General features: G+C 51.2%; 2 protein-coding genes across 2 annotated transcripts in view; both read left to right on the top strand.

Annotated features, from left to right (window-relative positions):
• LOC147646921 (serine/threonine-protein kinase MARK2-like) overlaps positions 1-14,702 on the top strand; it is a 46,418-nt gene extending 31,716 nt beyond the window's left edge. The window contains exons 10-17 of the mRNA XM_086872725.1: positions 10,385-10,498; positions 10,918-11,217; positions 11,831-12,007; positions 12,242-12,395; positions 12,633-12,801; positions 13,142-13,301; positions 13,482-13,572; positions 14,012-14,702. Of these exons, the coding sequence (XP_086728851.1) occupies positions 10,385-10,498; positions 10,918-11,217; positions 11,831-12,007; positions 12,242-12,348 (698 nt within the window). The 3' untranslated portion in view covers positions 12,349-12,395; positions 12,633-12,801; positions 13,142-13,301; positions 13,482-13,572; positions 14,012-14,702. The remainder of the gene's footprint in view (positions 1-10,384; positions 10,499-10,917; positions 11,218-11,830; positions 12,008-12,241; positions 12,396-12,632; positions 12,802-13,141; positions 13,302-13,481; positions 13,573-14,011) is intronic.
• On the top strand, positions 12,742-18,874 carry LOC147646920 (uncharacterized). Its single transcript, XM_086872724.1, has 3 exons — positions 12,742-12,801; positions 14,695-14,918; positions 14,983-18,874. The coding sequence occupies exons 1-3, from the start codon at positions 12,742-12,744 to the stop codon at positions 16,934-16,936; spliced, it is 2,238 nt and encodes a 745-aa protein (XP_086728850.1). The 3' UTR covers positions 16,937-18,874.
• The last annotated feature ends 3,160 nt before the right edge of the window (positions 18,875-22,034 follow it).

Raw genomic sequence — 22,034 nt, 5'->3', positions numbered from 1 at the left:
CATCCCACAAAATTCAAGAAAAATCTTTTCACCACCCTACCAAATTGCAGAAACATATTGCAAAATCCCTCAAAAATCCCACCAAATCCCAAAAACATTCCACGGAATTCCACAAACATCCCAACAAACTCCCTAAATCTTCTCAAAACCCTACCAAATTCCAGAAACATCCCACAAAATCTCTTCCACTTCCCACAAAATTCCACAAACATCCCACAAAATTACAGAAAAATCTTCGCAAATCCCCACCAATTTCCAGAAATATCCCACAAAATCTTGACAACTTTCCACACATACTAAGAAATACCCTCAAACTTCTTCATGTCCCCTCAAAGTCCTTCAAAATTCCAGAAACATCCCACAAAAATCTCCAAAAATTTCCACAAAATTCTACGAAAATTGCACAAAATTCCAGAAAAATCTTCTCAAAACCCTACCAAATTCCAGAAATATCCCACAAAAACTTGACAAATTTCCACAAAATCTAAAAAAAACCCTCAAAATGCTTCATGTCTCCTCAAAGTCCTTTAAAATTCCAGAAACATCCCAACCAACTCCCTAAATCTTCTCAAAACCTTCCAAATTCCAGAAACATCCCACCAAATCTACAAAAATTTCCACAAAATTCCACAAACATCCCACAAAATTCCACAAACACCCCAACAAACACCCTAAATCTTCTCAAAACCCTACCAAATTCCAGAAACATTCCACAAAAACTTTTCCAATTTCCACAAAATTCCACAAACATACCACAAAATTCCAGAAAAATCCCACAAAATTCCACAAACATCCCCACAAACGCCCTAAGTCTTATCAAAACCCCACCAAATTCCAGAAATATCCCACAAAAACTTTATAAATTACCATACAATCTAAGAAAAATACCTCAAAATTCTTCATGTCTTCTCAAAACCCTACGAAATTCTAGAAACTCCCCACAAAATCTTTACAAATTTCCACATATCTTAGAAAAACCCTCAAAATTCTTCAAGCCTTCTCAAAATCTCACCAAATTCCAGAACATTCCACGACATTTCAAAGAAATCGCACAACATTCCAGAAACCTCCCACAAAATTCTTTACATTTTCACAAAACTCCACCAAATTCCAGAAACATCCCACAAAATCTCCACAAATTTCCACACAATATAAGCAAAATACCTCAAAATTCTTCATGTCTCCTCAAAGTCTTTCGGAATTCCACAAACATCCGACACAATTCCATAAATCTTTTCAAAACCCTTCCAAATTCCAGAAACATCCAACAAAAACTCTTCCAATTTCAACAAAATTCCACAAACATCGCACAAAATTCCAGAAAAATCTTTTCACAACCCTACCAAATTCCAGAAACATCTTGCAAAATCCCTCAAAAATCCCACCAAATCCCAAAAACATTCCACGGAATTCCACAAACATCCCAACACACTCCCTAAATCTTCTCAAAACCCTACCAAATTCCAGAAACATCCAACAAAAACTTTTCCAATTTCCACAAAATTCCACAAACATTCCACAAAATTCCAGAAAAATCCCACAAAATTCCACATACATCCCAACAAACTCCCTAATTCTTCTCAAAACCCTACCAAATTCCAGAAATATCCCACAAAATCTTTACAATTTACCACACAATCTAAGAAAAATACCTCAAAATTCTTCATGTCTTCTCAAAACCCTACCAAATTCCAGAAACCTTCCACAAAATCCTTTACAATTTTGCAAAACTTTCTCAAATTCCAGAAACATCCCACAAAATCTTGACAAATTTCCACACATCCTTGAAAAATCCCTCAAAATTCTTCAAGTCTTCTCAAAATCTCACCAAATTCCAGAACATTCCACAACATTTCAAAAAAATCGCACAACATTCCAGAAACCTCCCACAAAATTCTTTACATTTTCACAAAACTCCACCAAATTGCAGAAACATACCACAAAATCTCCACAAATTTCCACATAATCTAAGAAAAATCCCTCAAAATTCTTCATGTCTCCTCAAAGTCCTTCGAAATTCCACAAACATCCCACACAATTCCCTAAACCTTCTCAAAACCCTACCAAATTCCAGGAACATCCCACAAAAACTTTTCCAATTTCCACAAAATTCCACAAACACTCCACCAAATTCCAGAAAAATCCCACAAAATTCCACAAACATCCTAACAAACTCCCTAAGTCTTCTCAAAACCCCACCGAATTCCAGAAATATCCCACTAAATCTTTACAAATTACCACACAATCTAAGAAAAATCCCTCAAAATTCTTCATGTCTCCTCAAAGTCCTTCAAAATTCTAGAAAAATCCCACAAAATTCCATGAACATCCCAACAAACTCCTTAAATCTTCTCAAAACCCCATCAAATTCCAGAAACTTCCCACAAAAACTTTAGAAATTTCCACACATCCTAGAAAAATCCCTCAAAATTTTTCAAGTCTTCTCAAAATCTCACCAAATTCCAGAACATTCCACAACATTTCAAAAAAACTGCACATTCCAGAAACCTCCTACAAAATTCTTTACGTTTTCACAAAACTCCACCAAATTCCAGAAACATCCCACAAAATCTCCAGAAATTTCCATACAATCTAAGAAAAATATTTCAAAATGCTTCAAGTCTAGTCAAAATTCCTCAAAATTCCAGGAACATCCCAGAAAATTCCAGAAAAATCCCACAAAATTCCACAAACATCCCAACAAAATCTGTAAATCTTCTCAAAACCCTACCATTTTCCAAAACCATCCCACAAAATCTTTACGGATTTCCACAAAATCGAAGAAAAATCCCTCAGAATTTTTCAAGTCTCCTCAGTATCCCACAAAATTCCACAAAAATCCCACAAAATTCCAGAAACATCCCACAGAATTCCACAATTATTACACAAAATTCCACAAATATCTCCGAAAATTCCAGTAAAATCTGATTAAATTGTTAGCGTTCAGGAACACACATAACCACAAATGATTATATGCGGGTGCTTTATTAAGAGATCTGGGTGTCAGGGGTACACATACCCAAATCTCTCTCATCTTGGTTTTGGGTTGAACATATTTTCATAGTCTAGCATTATATAACTCACATATTAATTATTAAACTTACATTGTTCTATTGTATGCATTGTTTTTACCCAAGCATGGATTTCTCCTGATCCACCCCAGCCCCCTAACATTGTTCCTCACGTTCTTTAAACAATAATTACAGCTAATCACATCTAACAATTGTATCATGATCATCTACTGATTACACAGGTGCAATTTTGACCTGATTTTTAGCAAGTACAAGGCCTAACATTTCCCAGGGCCAACTTTTCCAAGGCCTTTCCAAACCTAACTAACTTTATAAGTCCCCAAATTTTCTAACATTTTGAGACCTTTTACTATCACTTACAGGACTTGTGTGCTCCAGAGCCCTCACCAGCCTTGTTGCCCTTCTCTGGACACGCTCCAGCCCATCCATGACCTTCCTAAATAAATTGGGGGCCCAGAACTGGACACAGCACTCGAGGTGCTGCCCAACCAGTGCAGAGTAGAGGGGAGGAATCCCTGCCCTGCCCCTGCTGGCCACACTGTTCCTGATCCAGGCCAGGAGCCATTGGCCTTCTTGGCCACCTGGGCACACTGCTGGCTCATGCCCAGCCTGCTGTCCATCAGTGTCCCAGCTCCCTTTCTGCCTGGCTGCTGTCCAGACACTCTGTCCCCAGCCTGTAGCACTGCAGGGGTTGTTGGGGCCAAAGTGCACGACCCGACACTTGGACTTGTTAAACCTCACCTTGTTGGGTTTGGGCCCTGGATCCAGCCTGTCCAGCTGCCTGTGCAGAGCCCTTCTACCCTGCAGCACATCAACACTCCCAGCCAAGCTGGTGTCACCACGGTTCCATGGGGCCCTAGAGTGTCACAATGGTCTCCAAGATTCCATGAAGCCTCCCAGCAATCCAGTTTTGGATCATACTGGGAGTGACTGGACTCATACGGGGAGTATCTGAGAATGACTGGGAACATACCATGCACATCATCCCCCATACTGGGGGTGACTGGGAGCAACTGGGAGCATGCTGGGAGCCAAAGGCATCATACTGGGACTGACTGGGTTGATCTAGTCAGAGGCAAATGGGACCATCCTGGGAGTGCTGCCATGTGACAAGGATCATACTGGAGCTTACTGGACTCATACTGGTGTTGAAAGGGAACAGCTGGGATCTCTGAACACCAAAGGTTTTTTTCCTGCCCACTGAAGAAGGAGCTTCCCAGTGTCCATGTGTGAGGGGACCTTCACCTGAACCAGATGCTGTTAGGAGAAAAAGCTGCCTCTGCTGGCAAATCCCACACAACAAGTCAATGCCAAGAGAGAGCATTTTACTTTCACAACTTCCCTCCTGGAGTCATAGTCCTTTTGAATCACACAGCAAGCAAGAGAACAGCACAAAATATAAGGCTGTGTCCAGTTTTTGGCTGGGTGAGCAAACAGAGGGAGCGCCAGGGTCCGTTGCCACAGACTCTCCTCTTGGGGAACAGAACCCCCCAAGGCTCCATTCCAATGCTGTGCACACCCTGCTGGCTACAAACAACCCCGTTTTTAAGAAGTTGTTGGCAGGAGCTCTCCCAAATAAATGGCATCTTAATGGCAATTTTCATTCAAAATCACCTCCGTTCCAAAGGATGAACAGAAAGCCCACAGCAATCCCAAAGGCACATATGGTGCACCTGGGGAAATCCTCAACTTCAGGGCCCAGTGGGTTAAAAAATACCCATAAGAAGCCACAGAGTGCAGAGTGCAAAACTGCAACAACCACTTGCTGGATCATTTTGGCTGTGCTGCACATGTCTGCAGACTCTCTGTCCCCCTGCAAGGACAGAAGGACACCCATCAGGGGCTGGGCTGGCTGCTGAGAATGCCTCGGGCAGGACGATCCTCAGGCAATGAGCAGGTGCCCAGAGCCGCTCTGACACTGAGGCCTCTGTGCCCCACAGCAACGGGAACACCACAAGGACACGGCAACGTTCCTGTGACATCACAGCAGCAGCTCCCCCAAAAATTGTTTGCAAGGTTCTCCTGGGTCACCAAGGAGCACAAAGGATCCTCAGAGGGCACAACCTATTGCTCAAAGGATCCAAGAGGAGCTCAGAAAATGCAGCAAATGAGGACACCCCACAGCCCAGCCTGAACACTGAGAAGGAACAAAGAAGTGACCAAACCAAAGGAAATACAACTTTTGGTCACTGATGCTTCTGACTATAACCAGCAAGGCTTGTTCCATCTGGGATCTTTGTTCTAGAAACAAGCAACATTCTCTGCTGTAACTGTACCTAAAGCTGGAACTTGGGGAAAAGAAGTCTTGTGTGACTTCTTGGACATCTTGTGGCGAGGGTGTCCAAGGCAATGGACTCACAAGCGGGGTCCCTGCCCTCCCGACTAACAACTGCCATCTCTCCTTCAGCCCCATGCGTGCGTCCAACAACCTCCTGACAAGGGCCTCCATCCACACATTCCATCACCAGCCACAGATCCTCATCCACGAGGTCACCCAGCATCCCTGAGGCCACAGCAGGGAGTGCTCCTGACATCTGGTACAGCACTGTGGCTTTCCTGGGATCCTTCTGGTGCCTGTGGCTGAGAGGAGTAGGGTGGATGGAACCAGGACAGGTCACAGATCAGCAGCCCCACTGCAAGCAGTGCTTTCTCCTGCTGTGTGGGGACCGTGGGGTGACTGATATTGGGACTTCTCTGGCTTTGGCTCCTGCAGACCACACAGTGGCTGTACTAGTTTGAAATCAAACCAGTGAGAGATCGCAAGTCAGAATTATAATTTAATAGGAAAATGATAAAAAGAATAAATGCAATAATATCAAAAACACTGACAGAGTCAGAATACAGCCTGGAACCCTGTTAGGGTGATGGTAGTCGTCCAGATGAGGTGGTCTTGTTGAAGCGTGATCCTCTGGAAGAAAGGGGGTCTGGTCTTCAGCTGAAAGTCCAGCAGTAGCTCCTGTCCTCTGGAAGTCCCGTAGGTAAGGGCTGCTGTGGTGTTCGAATTCTCAGCTTATATCCAGTATGGAATGCTTGGCTCCTCCCTCGGGGAGGAGCATCTCACAATGGGATGGTGAGTCATGAGATAAGGCCTTGATGAGCCATTAACAGAGAACAGTCCAGGAGGAAGTTATCTCTGAGTCATGCAGCAAGGCAGTGGTGGGCCCATTAACAGGGGACAATACAGGGGGAAGTTATCTATGAGTCATGGGGCAGGGCATTGATGGGCCCATTAACAGAAGGTAGCCCGGGGGGGGGGGGGGAGGCAGGGAGCACTGCCTCACCTGGTTTCAACAGTACATGAGGATGGTGATAGAATATACTGCAACCCAGGACAGTGGCTCAGACACTGGCCTGAGGGAAGGGGTCTCATGGAAACCCGGCACAGGCATTTCTCTTTGGAGAGGGGGTTCTGCAGGGAGAAGGGAGAACAAGAGACGTTCCTGTCTCCTGAGATTCCCCCTCCTCTTTCAGCAGCCATACCACAATCCATCAATACCAGAGTTCATAGGATCACTTCCTTGCCAGGGAGCACAAGGCACTCAAAACTGAGCCCTGCCAGAGCCCAGCCCTGCCTGCCCATTTGGAGGGTGTGGGGGAATGGAATTTCAGCAGGAGCTGACCCACAATGATACTTTGCCACTTGTGGGTTTCTCACAGCCTTAGAAGGAGTTTGAGATCTCTGTCCCCAACACCCGCTCACCCTTCAAGTGCACACACACGCCTGGGGGCAATTCAGGGTCTCTGGAGTGGTGGCTGCTAATCTTGGAAACAGGAGCTGTTGTCTTTTCCAATGGCCTTAACTCCCTTCTACCTATTAGAAAGTGGCTGAGTAAAGGAAATGACCCTGGAGGAAGGGGACCAGAACCTTGGAAAAAGATGAAACATCTTTTGTCTGAATTACAAATTAAATCGCTTTCATTTATTTCTTTAGTACTACTCTATTACTACAAACAAAAATATGTTTCTGAGCTAATTGTTGGGATTCGGGGCTTTATTTCTTGTTCTTGTTGTTGTTATTATTATTTATTAGTATTACTTTTCATTGTCAAGACTTTTAAATCTTAGACATAAATAACAATGGCTGGATGTCACACACTGGGAAAATTCCCTTGTTTTTCCCACCAGAATTAAACTGGACACTCAACTCCAAGTTGCCAGTGGATTCTAAAGACGGAAAATCCTGTTAATGCGGGGTTTGGTGTGGTTTGGAGCTGGGGAAGGGTCTCATCCCCTCCCAGAGGTGCCCCAAGCCCGCACTGCTGCCACGTCTGCACTCGCGGCCCCTCACGGCGGCCCTGCCCTGGGGACATGGTGGGACCCCCTCCTGCCAGGGCTGAGGCTCCTCATGGCCCCTCACAGCCCCTCATGGCCCCATAGAACTTCTCATGGGCCCATAAAACCTCTCATGGCCTCTCATGGTCCCTCATGGCCTCTCAAAGCCCTTCATGGCCCCTCATTTTTCCTCACGGCCCCTCTCAGCTCCAGGCGCGGGGTTCCTCCCAAAGGAGAAGGGGTCGGGCCCTGCTCTTTCTCCTTTTATTTCGGTCCCTTCATAGCGATGAGTAAAGAAAGGCTGAATGGAGCCTTTCCCCAGCGTTTCCCTCGGGGTTCATTGCAGGCTGAAGCTCTGTGCTGGCGCTGGCCCAACATCCCTGCAGCCCCCAAGGCCTTTGCTGTCCCCCCGTGTCCATTCCCTGTCCCCGAGTCCCGCCCGGCTCTGGCAGCAGCAGCAGCCGCAGCGCAGCGGGCGCCGGCCCGGCCCGGCCGGGGCTCCCGGCCACGAGCAGCAGCAGCGCCGGCCCTTCCCACCTGCTCCTGCCTCGGCTTGCCAGGGCTTTTGCCAGGGCAATTCTGGACTACAGCAACAATCCCCCACAAACAGCCCTGATTTCTCAGGCCCGCCTCTGCTGCCCTCAGCCAGCCCTCAGAGGAAGAAAGGATCGGGTTCCAGCGCTGTTTTCAGCGCTGTTTTACTCACCCTGAGGAGACAGCAGGAGGCTGTTGGTGCCTTGGCCTTGGCAATTGTGGATCCCAGCTGATCTTGCCCCTCTTCTGCTTGCCACTTGAATTTTAGCAGTACAGCTGCAATTTCCTCTTTCAATCAGTGCGGCCCACTGTGCTTTTCTGACAGGGAACTCGGACTGCTTGTTAAAAAGGCCTCATGAGTAGTAGATCTCCAAATGCTCCCAAGGCCCTGAGCACAAAATCAAAGAGAATTAAAGCCACACAGGTCACATTTGCAGTGTTCAAACACAGCCCTGTTGCTGCTGCTGCTGCTGAAATAGAATCAACTGACAGAGGCCATCACAGAAATTGCCTTTACAGTGGCAAATAAAATGAAAATATCGACCAGGAGAAAGGAAAAACAGAACTCCCCAACTCGCTTCACTGTTTCTACCGAGCAGCAGAAGAAAAAGGAACAGGGCACCTTTCAGGCAGTTCCACAAGCTCAGGGTTCTCATTTCATGGGGAATCTGAGATGCAATTGGCCTTTTTAAAAGGATAAAACAAAGGGAATGAATTGGAAATTATTAGGAAAAAATGTACCTTCTTATATACAAAGTTCACCAAGTCATTCCCTGCATTTCTCCTTTTCACATTCTTTCTGTCATCCAGAGAGGTCCAGCTTATCATGTTCTGATGCTTATCATCAACTGATTGTGCTCTTGATTTCTCCCAGTGCAAGAGATGGAGAATCATCTAAACTGAACACAGAAACAAACTCTCTCTGTCAGCCCATTTTCATGTTCCAGATCACTTTCAAGATGTCCATGGGGGATTTGGAATTATCAGCTCTCCACTTCTGGCTGCACACCCTGGAGATTCTTTCTCCACATTCAGCCATGCTTGTATTCCCTAACAATTCCTGGTACCTCATCATGTTTTCTTTGGGTAGAAGAGTAACAGTGAAAACCTTACCAATGGCACAACTCCCCTGTCCACAAGGAAAAGAAAGAACAAATTGTCAAGTGCTTCAAATATTTGTCCTGCTTTGCTGCAAGAGTTGTGCTGCAGTCACTTACAGTGTGGGAAACCAAGAGAAGCTGCAGCTGGGGGCACATTTTGTGACAGGAGCTGCGCCTTGTTCTCCAGGACAGGTTTTTGGAAAGAACAGACGTGACTGTGGAGAAGATTCTGGGAAAATTGAAACAACTTTTTTATGAAATGAAAATCAAATCAAAAGAAACAACCAATATGTTTTTCTCTATTTTTCTCTATTTATTTTTATGTTCCCCTTTTCCATCTTGCACTTTCTCCATCCCATTCATTCCAAATGGATCTCACCTCTAAGATCTGAGACTTGGCAAGTTTTAGACACTGTAAAATACCATGAGCTATACCCAGTTTGCCTTGCCCTGTTTTCCTTGGAAAGCAATGCTGGAGACACAAGTGCAGTGCTTGGGTCGGGTACAAATTCTGCATTCAGGGAATGTGCTCAGACGGTGTCTGACCCTCAGCAGGGACAAGGTACAGCAGCAGCCAAGGGCCGTCCTGTGCCCCTGTGCAGGAGTCAAGACTCTGGCTCTTGGCTCAACACGGCAAAGTTCCCGTGTTTGGCCAGGCTCAGGGGCTGCCCGGGGAGTGCGGGGCTCGGGCCGGGGCCGAGCGGGCAACGGACAAACGGACACGGGGACAAACGGTCCCGGTGCTTCAGTTGCAGCGGCGGCAGCAGCGGCAGCAGCAGCAGCGGCGGCAGCAGCAGCAGTGGAAGCAGCGAAAGCATCAAATTTATCACTTTTCTGTCTCTCCTCTCCCTTTCCCACTGTCCCACATTCCCTCCGGGTCTCCCTTTTCCTGTGTCCCCCTCTCTTCCAGGTTCCCTCTCCCCGTACCCGCCCGGGCCATGCCCCCGGCCCGCCCCCGGACCCGCCCACGGGCCCAGGCGGGGTTGCCCCGGCCCCGGTCCCGGCCCCGTCCCCGGCCGTCCCGCCGTGGTCTCGCCTTCGCCGGGCTCTGGCTGTGCTGGCGCTGGCGCTGCTGGGCGGGCATCATTGCCTGGGGCTGGGGCGGAATCGCTGCCCTTTGGCTCCGCCTTGCCCGATCCCGGCCCCGGCCCCGACGCAGGCTCCGGCCCCGGCCCCGACCCCGGCCCCGGCCCCGGCCCCGACCCCGGCGCCGGCTCCTCCCGGGGCCCGCGGAGGACACAGGCGGCGCGGCCGCTGCCGCCGCCTCCGCTGCGGCTTCCCCGGCCCGAGCTCCGCCGCTCAGCAGCGCGGCCGCTGGCCCCGAGCCGCCGCTGCCGCGTTCCAATGAGGGAACGCCTGCGGATGCCCGGCCCGGGGAGCTCGGGGAGCGCTCGGGGGCCGTTCCTGTCCCCGGGCCGAGCGCTGATGGCCGCGACTCGCCCCCAGGGAAGGCGCAGGAGGCCCTGCAGCAGCGCTACAAGCTGGGCCCGCTGCTGGGGCGCGGCGGCTTCGGCAGCGTCTTCGCGGCCACGCGACTCTCGGACGGCGCCCCGGTGAGCGGTGGGCAGAGGAGGAGGAGGAGGAGGGGGCGGAGGAGATGGCGGGGGCGCGGCGGGGCGGGCAGCGAGCTCAAGCCTCTGCTGCTCCTTGCTCGCAGGTGGCCATCAAATGTGTGCCGCGGGATCGCGTCCGGCTCTGGGGCGAGCTGGTGAGTGTGCGGGGCCAGCGGCAGAAGCCGGGGCGTGCCGGGCAGGGATGAGCCGGGGCCCGGCGGGGTGGGAGCCGCCGAGAGCCCTGCGGGGAGAGCGGGCGTGGGGTGAGCGAGGTGTGCAGAGCATCCCGGGCTGGCTGAGGGGTCCCAGAGCCCTGGCCCGGCCTCAGCCCCACTGACAGCACCGTGCTCCTCCCGCAGCCCGACGGCACCCGTGCTCCCCTGGAGATTGTGCTGCTGGACAGGGTGTCCTCTGGCTGTGCTGCAGTCATTCAGCTGCTGGAGTGGCTTGAGCTCCCCGACAGCTTCGTGTTAGTGTTGGAGCGTCCACAGCGGTGCCAGGACCTCTCGCATTTGCTGGCGGAGCGGAGGTTCCTGCCAGAGGAGGAGGCGCGGGGGCTCTTTCGCCAGGTGCTGGAGGCCGTGCAGCACTGCAGCAGCTGCGGGGTCCTGCACAGGGACATAAAACCGGAGAACATCCTGCTCGACCTGGCCACTGGGCAGCTGAAATTGATCGACTTTGGCTGTGGCGCCTTCCTGCAAGACACAGCCTACACCCAGTTTGCAGGTGAGCCCTCGCAGGGGATGCTCCTGGCCATCTCATGGCCCAGCCTGGCTGTGGCACCGGGGATTCCCCGTGGTGCTGCCAGGATGGGATCAATGCTTGAGGCAAATTGATTTGGATGGGGGTGTGAGGGGGGCCAGCTCCCAGCCCTGCCAAGAGCCTTCAGCACCCACTGTGCCCTGGGCTGGGGCTGGGACAGCCAGCCTGACAAAAACCCCCATGGGGGTAGCAGAGGGCGGGGGTCTGACCCCATGCCCCAGAGAGTTTAGTGAGTCAGCGAGGAAGGGCTTGAACTCCTCTGCTCCCCACGTTTGCCTTGGCCTATTAACAATGTTTTGGAGGCCATGCAGGCAGGGAGGAGAGTGTGTTTTCTCTACCACGGGGTGGGTTTTTATTTGCTTGTCATGGTTGGGCCTCCCCAGTGCTTCTGCTGCCCTCTTGCAGCAGCAGTGGCTTCTTTTCCAACCCTGGGTTTGTAGCCAAGTGCCAGGTGCTGGCAAGAGGGCAGTGGGTCACCCCGTGTGCCGCTGGGGCAGCCCCCACATGCCCAGGGATGCTGGGGCCAGGCTCTGGGAGCAGCAGCATCCCCCTGATGAGCTCCATCTGTGTTCCACAGGAACCCTGTCCTACAGCCCACCAGAGTGGATCCGCCAGCAACGCTACCATGGCCAGGCAGCAACAATCTGGTCCCTGGGCCTCCTGCTCTACCAGCTGGTCATAGGGAAGCACCCATTCATGAGGGGCCAGCAGATCATCTGGGGGCGGATCTTGTTCCCACGACGGCTCTCCCAAGGTGAATCCTCATCTCTGGACACAGGGGGAACACCAGGCTTGGGAGACAGCTGTGGGCTCATGGGCATCCTGCTCTGGCAGCTGCTGAGGAGGTGGCACATGTCCTGCTCTCCTGCAAACAGGGAATCCATGGGGAAGTTTAGGCCCAGCTCTGGGCACACCCAGCATGGCCTGGGCACTGGAAGGGGGTGGCAACTTCTCCAACTGACTGGTGATTCCTGGTTTCTCTCTTCAGAATGCCAAGATATTATTAAGAGGTGTTTGTCCATGCAACCCTCGGACAGGCCATCCTTAGAAGACCTTTTCCGCGATCCTTGCATGCAGGCTGTTCATCTGCCCTAGGAGATGGGAGAGATCCACATGCACAGTTGGATCCAGGGGCCTGGCAGGTAACAGCTCCACACATTTCTTGGCAATCAGTGGCAAAGCAAACCAGGCTGTTTTTGTCGTGCCTGTAGCTCTGAGCAGGGGTCATCAGAAGGGAACACACAGCTCTTGGGCTGGAGCTGAGCTGGACACCTGGTGTGGCAAGCACTGGTGGCCACCATTCCCCCTGCTTTTGCTTGTCTGCTTCACTGATGGCTGGGACCCTGGGCAGAGCACTGACAGCCTGGTCTGGCCCCTAGGCAAGGAGAAGGAGCCCCTGGAGAAGCTGTTACCCGCTGGGGCTGCTGCTGGAGACACCAAGGGCAACCTCGAGGATGGCAATCTCTTCCTCCAGCTGGCCAGCTGAAGATGATGGATTTCAATTCTGGCATGTCTTCTTCAAAGACTCGCTCCACGCCCAATTTGCAGGTGAGTCCACAGCCAGGGGATGCTCCCAGATCTGGGCATGGCACAGCCTGGCCAGGCACCAAAGGTTCCCCCCTTGGCTGGGGTGGATGCAAGCAATTCTTCAGTTGGCTGCCAAGCTGCTTTTTGTCTCTGGACAGCTGCTGAGGGGCTGGGTCTGCCGTGGCTGGCTGCAGGCTGGGCACATGGCCTGCCCTCCTGCTCTGCTCCCAAAGGCAGCAGTGATGGGCAGCTTTGGGCCCAGCTCTGAGCATGGCCAGCATGGCCTGGGCACTGCGGGTGGCTGGGACAAGGGGACAGGAGCCTTCAGCTGACGGGCAGTTTCTGGTTTCTCTCCTTGCAGCCGGGCTCTGCAGATGCTGAGGCTGCTCTGGGCTCTGCCAGGGCTCTGCTGGGCTCAGCCCCAGGCACAGCTGGGCTCACCCTGCCCTCCCATTGCTCTGACAGCTTTGCATCACACGAGCCCGTTCCCAGCACAGCGCCTGAGCTTTCTGCTTTTGCAGGTGAGTGAAACTCTCCTGCAGGCCAAGAGATTGCAGTTAGGGACACACATCCAATTGGCAAGGACCCAAACTCTCCACAGTCCCAGCTGAATGCCTGCATCTGCACAGGATGTTTTCTGTGTCCCACTCTTCCTTTCTTTTTGGCTGCAATTGTGCAATTGCACTTTCTTCCTCCTCTAGAAGTGCCACTGCTGTGTTCCTGAGGCAGTGCAGTCTGGAGCTGATGGATGAAGAATCGCCCTTCTGCACTTCCAAACCAGAGCAAAAAGCTGTAAGTGGGACTTTGCATCTTTAAGAAACCCCTGAATGTTTGAAAAGGAATGTGTAGCTCATTCACAGGGTGAGAAGGAAGGGCATCTTCTAAAGGATTTGGGGTTTGAAAGAGTTTAGATTCCCAGTGCTGCTTGGAGCTGGCAAGGCGCAAAGCACTTTCTTCTTGCTTCACTCCAATTTCACCACAATTTAAAATAACAATATTGGAATCCAACCCCACAAACTTTTTCAAAAAGGTTCCTGAGGCCGGTAAGATGCATCATGCCATCAGCACATTTACAAAGTAAATAACTGAGTTTTATGTTTCAAAAGACCAATTACACCTTAATTCAAAGTTAGAGAAGATTTTTCACTGCACACTTGGGTTCTGTTTTTATCTTTCACATTTTATAGAAGTTTTTTTCTTTTATTTTTCCGCATTTTTCCCCTTAAAACAGAAATCATGCTATGAAAAAGAAGTGTCCTTTGCTCCTGGTTCCTGTGTGGAGCAGCTCCCTTCCCGCTGGCTGAGCTGCTCAGGCAGAGCCCAGCAGCTCCTGGCCCTGCAGGGCTGAGGCTTTTCCCCGTTGCTGGGCACAGACTGATGGAGCAGCACTGCTGAACACGGGCACACGCAGAGGGAGCAGAGCAGCTGCCTTTGCCCACCTGAAGCTCCAAGGCCAAACTCTGAGCAGGCACGGCTGGAAGAGACTCGCAGGCTCCCTGTTGGCTCTGCTGCCCCACTTGTGCCCGGCCCAGCTCTGCGTGAGGCACAGGGAGAACAAGGGGCAGCTCCCTCCCAGCCCCAGCCCAGGGACCCCTCCATCCCCTGGCCTTGGGTCACTGTCAGCACCTGCTGCTCCAGCCACGGCTTGTGCTGGCACTGACAGCAGCAACCAAACTGGGGCTGGTCCTGAGGGAGCAGCAGCAGTGCCTGGATCTGATCCCTCAGTGTGGGGCAGTGCTGGAAATATGAACGCAGCAGCAGCACCACCACCAGCAGCACCAGCAGCAGCACCACCAGCAGCAGCTTCACCAGCAGCGCCAGCAGCAGCACCACCAGCAGTACGATCAGCAGCAGCACGAGCAGCAGCACCAGGGGCAGGATCAGCACCAGCAGCAGCACCAGCAGCACCAGCAGCACCAGCAGTACCAGCAGAACCAGCTCCAGCAGCACCAACAGCAGCAGCAGCAGCAGCAGCACCAGCACCAAAAGCAGCACCAGCAGCAGCACGACCAGCAGCTGAAGCAGCAGCAGCAGGACCAGCAGCACCAGCAGCACCAGCACCAGCACCAACAGCACCAGCAGTGCCAGCAGTACCAGCACCAGCAGCACCAGCATCACCAGCAGCAGCACCAGCAGCAGTAGCATCAGCATCAGCAGCACTACCAGTAGCAGCAGCAGCAACAGCAGCAGCAGCAGCAGCAGCAACAGCAGCAGCAGTGCCAGCAGCACCAGCAGTACCAGCAGAACCAGCAGCACCAGCAGCACCAGGGACAGGACCAGCACTAGCTTCACCAGCAGTGCCAGCAGCAGCACCACGACCACCAGCAGCAGCATCAGCAGCAGTGCCAGCAGCACCAGCACCACCACCACCACCAGTGCCAGCAGCACCAGAACCAGCACCACCAGCAGCACCACCAGCACCAGCAGTAGCACCAGGGGCAAGATCAGCACCAGCAGCACCATCAGCACCACCAGCAGCAGCAACAGCAGCAGCACCAGCAGCAGTACCAGTAGTGCCAGCAGCACCAGCAGCAGTGCCAGCAGCAGCACCAGCAGCACCTGCACCAGTACCAGCACCAGCAGCAGCACCACCAGCACCAGCAGCAGCACCAGCAGAAGCACCAGCAGCACCAGCATCACCAGCAGCAGCACCAGCAGCAGCATCACGTGCAGCACCAGGACCAGCAGCACCAGCAGTACCAGCAGAACCAGCAGCAGCACTACCACCAGTGCCAGCAGCAGCACCACCAGCGCCAGCAGTAGCACCAGGGTCAGGATCAGCACCAGCAGCACCAGCAGCAGCACCAGCCATAGCATCAGCAGCAGCACCAGGGGCTGGACCAGCACCAGCAGCACCAGAAGAAGCAGCATCAGTGGCAGCAGCAGCACCAGCAGCAGCACCACCAACAGCACCACCACCACCAAGAGCAGCACCAGCAGCAGCACCAGAAGCAGGACCAGCAGCACCAGCAGCACCAGTACCAGCAGCACCAGCAGCAGCACCACCACCACCAGCACCAGCAGTGCTAGCAGCACCACCAGCAGCAGCAACAGCAGCAACAGAACCGCCAGCACCAGCAGTAGCACCAGGGGCAGGATCAGCAGCACCAGCACCAGCAGCAGCAGCAGCAGCACTAGCACCAGCAGCACCAGCACCAGCACCAGCAACATCAGTGGCAGCACCAGCAGTGCCAGCACCAGCAGCAGCACCAGAACCAGCAGCACCAGCACCAGCAGCACCAGAACCAGCAGTGCCAGCAGCACCAGCACCAGCACCAGCAGTACCAGCACCAGCAGCACCAGCAGCAGCACCAGCAGAAGCACCAGCAGCACCAGCATCACCAGCACAGCAGCAGCAGCAGCAGCACCTGCAGCACCTGCAGCATCAGTGGCAGCACCAGCCACCAGCAGCACCAGCAGAACCAGCAGCAGCACTGCCACCAGTGCGAGCAGCAGCAGCACCAGCACCGCCAGCACCAGCAGTAGCACCAGGGGCAGGATCAGCACCAGCAGCACCAGCAGCAGCACCAGCCATAGCATCAGCAGCAGCACCAGGGGCTGGACAAGCACCAGCAGCAGCAGCACCAGAAGAAGCAGCACCAGCAGCACCATCAGCAGCATCAGTGGCAGCACCAGCAGTACCAGCAGCAGCAGAGGCAGCAGCACCAGTAGCACCATCGTCACCAGCACCAACACCAGCACAAGCAGCACCAGTAGTGCCAGCAGCAGCATCAGCAGCACCAGCAGCAGGACCAGCAGTGCCAGCAGCACCACCACCAGCACCAGCATCACCACCAGCACGAGCAGCAGCAGCACCAGCACCAGAAGCAGGACCAGCACCAGCACCAGTAACAGCAGCACCAGCAGTGCCAGCAGCACCAGCAGCAGGAGCTGCAGTGCCAGCAGCAGCATCACCAGTACCTGCACCAGCACCAGCAGCACCAGCAGTAGCACCAGGGGCAGGATCAGCACCAGCAGCACCAGCCATAGCATCAGCAGCACCACCACCAGCACCACCAGCAGCATAAGTGGCAGCACCAGCAGGACCAGCAGCACCACCACCAGCACCTGCACCAGCAGCAGCAGCACCAGCAGCACCACCAGCACCAGCAGTGCCAGCACCCGCAGCAGTACCAACAGCAGCACATGGAGCTGACTTTCAGTGCAGCCTCTGCCATGCTTCCCTCCCTGTGCAGCGGTGTCACAGCAGCCTGAGGCACCTGGGAGCCCTCAGTGCCAGCAGGGACTAGAGATGGCAGCCCTGGGCTCCTGCATGTTACGCCAGGAACAGAGCTGGGGACTTCCTCTCCATGTGGAGCTTCCAGATGGAAAAGGCTGCTGTGACCAGGCAGCTCCAAGGGCACAGAAAGGAGGGGCTCGACCCCTTGATCTGTGCCAGTCCCACAGTCCTGGGCAGCAGCCACAGAGCCCTGGGGGAGCAGAGGGCACAGCAAGAGGGACAAAAGCAGTCAAGGTCAGAGACTGGGAAGAGCCAGACCTGGGAGCAGGAACAGCTGCTTCATTGAACTCCTGGAGAAAGCTCTTGGCTGGTTCAAAGCCCTGAAAGGTGTGAAGGGCAGAGAAGAGGCCACACCAAACAATGCTCCTGTTTTCACACCTCCCCTCTCTGTGTCCCAGAAGGAATTGGATGAACTGTATTCTTCTCTCTGAGTCGTCTCGTTCAGTGTGAGCAGCTCAGCACCAGGAGCTGAAGGAGCTGAAGCCTCAGGCCACAAGAGCTGAGCAAGAGGGGGGCTTTTGGGCCAAAGTAATGCTGCTAAGTAATGGACCTAGCTGAATGCAGCAGATAGAATCCTGCAATTATAGAATCCATTTTGCTGGAAAAGGCCTCTGAGCTCATCCAGTCCAGCCAGTCACCCAGCAGTGTCAAGCCCAGCACTAAACCTCGTCCCTGAAGTGCCAAGGTCTGAACAACAGGCCCTGAGTGAGGCCTGAACAACAGGCCCTGAGCCAAAGGTGACCTCTGGATGAACCTTCCAACCAGAGGTTATCTGTCTGTCTGCTCATTACTGAAATATGCATGGTCATTAGCACTGTGATAGATGGATCCACTCATCAATGAAACATGGATTGACCTTTCTGTGTTTAGAAGCCAGACAAGGCCATTCAATCTGACATCTGGCCTTGTTTGGGGTGTATGGACAGAGTCAATTCCCTTGGTTCCTCCTTGAGGCCTGGCCAGGCTTTGGTAGGGACGCAAGAGGAGGATGAAACCAGATGTTCCCACAGCAGAAGTGCTGTCAGTTTGTTTATTCAGCACTGTCAAAGCTGGGCCCTCTCTCACAGCAGAGGTTGAGCCTCACCTGTGGCTGGAGGCACCTGCAGGATTTCCCAGTGTCCAGGAGTGGCTCTCCAGTCCTTGGCTGTGACAGCTTCCCCAGCTGATGGGTGGATCTGGGGATGGCAAAGTCTGAGGGGAACTGGATCTTTGTTAATGCCTGCGGGCAATCTTTGGCAGTGATGATTGGGTGCATTGCTGAGCTGCTCCTTTTGTGATCCTTTGCTGCTTGGAGCTGCAGTAAGTGACACTGATTCCTTCAGGTGGTGTTGGTGCCTTTGGTGCTGACCCTGCCCACTGTGAAACCAAATTGGCAAAGTCTGGCCAGATCACAACAAAATATCACTTTTTAAATGTAAATGTAAGGAATCAGTCCCATCTGAAGTTCCCAGAAGGGAAGCCCTCCCCAGAGTTCACTGGCTCTGGAGTGGGGCTGAGGTGGGAGCACCGTGCGAGCAGTGGGGCAGTCGGTTAAAAGAGGCTGAACCGCAGGATGTCTTAAAATGCATCCAAACATTGCATATGGAAAAAGGAAAAGAACTTGTGGGTTTGGGAAGACAAGGATGGATTTTCTTAACAGCACCAACAGAAGGAACAGTTGTTTTTTGGAATGCTCCCACATGAAGGTACAGAAAAAGGTTTTAGTCTTGAGCTCAGGTTTGTTTGTGCAAGTAACATAATAACAATAACAACACAATAATATATATTTATATATATAACCAAAACTCAATAATGTGAAATAATGCTGAAAATACCAATTTGCTCACTGTAACACTAAATACCCTACAAAAAAGAACTGGCAAAGACCCAAATGTCAGTGGTAAACTTTGTGAATTTTATACAAGGAATAAAGGAGGAACGGATAAAACTGGCTATTTTTATAGGGTTTGTTGATACTATGATGCAGAATGCTTTGTCTGTTCCTGTGAAAAACACACTGATTAAGACTGCTGGATTTTTCATGTACCAGACTCTCTACAAGCTGCAGGATTGGTTGAACAGGTGAAGGAGTTGTTAAAAGAGCAGTTGATAAAATGAGGAAATGGGAACCTGTCCTGGTGGAGAACCCATCTCCCAGATGTGTTCCATGCCCTTAACAATGGGCCCACTGGGGAAATGGAAAGCCCTGGGTGTGCAGGGCTGCACCCAATTTGCAAACACAACCATGGACAGTGAGACTTGGACTGCCTGGGAAATGGTTCTGGGTGTGATGGCCCCTGACAGGGCCACCCCAGAGGCTGCAGGACTGGACCTTCCTGCACTGGAATTAATTAGGAAAAAGCCAAAGCAAATGAAAGTTAACAATACAAGAACAGGAATTCAGATTCCTCCAGGACGCTTTGGTTTGGTAACTGCTCACTTGAGCTTGGCCTTGCAAAGTGTTGATGTCATGGGAGGAGGAATTGATGCAGATTATCAAGGAGAAATTAAAGAAAATCTGTTAAAAATGAATGAACAAGATTGGATGATTCAACCCCATGACAGGTTATCACAAATATTGATATTGCAGTTTAAAAACGATTGTGAAAGAAGGAGATCCACCTCCAATCAGCACTGTTTGTGGAGATAAAAGGTTTGGATGCAGCAGTCCTAATAATTGGTCCAGAGTGTGGGTCCAGAGGCCAAATGGCCCTCCAGAGGCAGCTGAAGGAACAGCTCTGGGGAAAGACAACACTGTTTGAATCCTGAAACCTGAGCATGAAGAATGGGAATATATCCCTGCAGCCAAGTGTTCTCTGCCAGAAAAAGTCAATATTGTTTTACAGATGCTGCCAGAGCAAATCTCCCTGTTTGGCTCAACGACCCCTTTGGAAAATGCTCTGATCCACGGGGCTCCATGTGAAGGTTGATGTGACACTGAGGGACTTGTACACCAATTCCAGCCAGGAGCTGGAAATTTGGATCCTCTCCCCTTCGGCTGGAGAAGTGCCAGGTCCCAGTCCCTGATGGGCACCCAGGCTCCTGGCTGGAATTGGTGTGGAAGTCCCTCAGTGTCACATCAGCCTTCACATGGAGCCCCGTGCATCAGAGCATTTTCCAAAGGGGTCATTGGGGCAAACAGGGAGATCTGGTCTGGCAGCATCTGTAAAACAATATCCCATAACATCAGCTTGTTGTGGCAGAGAACACTTGGCTGCAGGGATATATTCCCATTGTTCCTGCCCAGGTCTCAGGATTCAACCAGTGTTGTCTTTCCCCAGAGCTGTTCCTTCAGCTGCCTCTGGAGGCCCATTCGGCCTCTGGACCAATTATTAGGACTGGTGCATCCAAACTCTCGATCTCCATGAACAGAGGTGATTTGAGGTGGATGTCCTTCTTTCACAATTGTTTTTAAAACTGCAGTATTAATAACTGTAATACCCTGCCATGGGGTTGGAAAACAAAATCTTGTTCATTATTGTTTAACAGACTTACTTCAATTTCTCCTTGATAATCTGCATCAATTCCTCCTCCCATGACATCAACACTTTGCAAGGCCAAGCTCAAGTGAGCAGTTACCAAACCAAAGCATCCTGGAGGAATCTGAATTCCTATTCTTGTATTGTTAACTTTCATTTGCTTTGGCTTTTTCCTAATTAATTCCAGTGCAGGAAGGTCCAGCCCTGCAGCCTCTGGGGTGGCCCTGTCAGGGGCCATCACACCCAGAACAATTTCCCAGGCAGTCCAAGTCTCACTGTCCATGGTTGTGTTTGCAAATTGGGTGCAGCCCTGCACACCCAGGGCTTTCCATTTCCCCAGTGGGCCCATTGTTAAGGGCATGGAACACATCTGGGAGATGGGTTCTCCACCAGGACAGGTTCCCATCTCCTCATTTTATCAACTGCTCTCTTAACAACTCCTTCACCTGTTCAACCAATCCCGCAGCTTGTAGATAGTCTGGTACATGAAAAACCCAGCAGTCTTAATCACTGTGCTTTTCACAGGAACAGACAAAGCATTCTGTATCACAACATCACCAAACCCTATAGAAACAGCCAATTTCACCCCTTCCTCCTTTATTCCATGTATACAATTCACAAAAGTTTACCACTGACATTTGGGTCTTAGCCAGTCCTTTTTTGTAGGGTGCTTAGTGTTAAAGTGAGCAGCCAAAGCTCACAAATCAGTACTGTCAACATTATTTCACATTATCAATTTTTAATTATGTATATAAATATATATTATTGTGTTATATTATTATTATCATTATCATTATCATTATCATTATCATTATCATCATCATAATCATCATTATCATCATTATCATCATTATTATAATCATTATCATCATTGTTCTTGTTGTTGTTGTTTCACTTGCACAAACAAATCTGAGCTCAAGACTATAACCTTCTTCTGTCACTCCACATGGGAGTGTTCCAAAAACAATTGTTCCTTCTGTTGGTGCTTTTTCCTATTTGCTGTTAACAAAACCCATCCTACTCTTCCCAAACCCCCAAATTCTTTTCCTTTTTCCACATGCAATTTTTGGATTCATTTTAAGGCTGATTTACTAAAACATGGATATGATCTGGTATCAATATCCAACTGAGACAGACAAAGACTCTTTAACTGTTTTAGGATTAAAAAGTGTATGTTTATTCACAGCATTGGGCCGATATGTCAGGTCACCCCTTAATACACACGGCCCCAAGCACAGGTGAATACAGGCTTTTTATTTACAGAAGTGTTGAATACAAATACATATTCATGACCCAGTTCCCACCAACTTTTCACTTCCTATGCTACTTAGGAAAAAAAGCAGTTAAGCATGCGTAGTTTGATCCTTGAAATGGGTCGGTGGTCTTTTTCTGAGGAGGGGTCACAGAAGGGAGGAAGGGATATGGCTCTTCCTCATTCTGACCTTTCTACCTTTTCAATGCAAAGTGACAAATGGACCCTTGGCTGGGCTCCTTGTTTCATCTCTTCAATGAGTTTCTGATTTGCAACTGTCTTATGTTCTTGAAGTTCTTTACCA

This window comes from Cyanistes caeruleus, unplaced genomic scaffold, assembly GCF_971803275.1.
Source record: "Cyanistes caeruleus unplaced genomic scaffold, bCyaCae1.hap1.1 HAP1_SCAFFOLD_76, whole genome shotgun sequence".
NCBI classification, from domain to species: domain Eukaryota; kingdom Metazoa; phylum Chordata; class Aves; order Passeriformes; family Paridae; genus Cyanistes; species Cyanistes caeruleus.
This window is presented reverse-complemented; position numbering and strand designations above follow the sequence as displayed.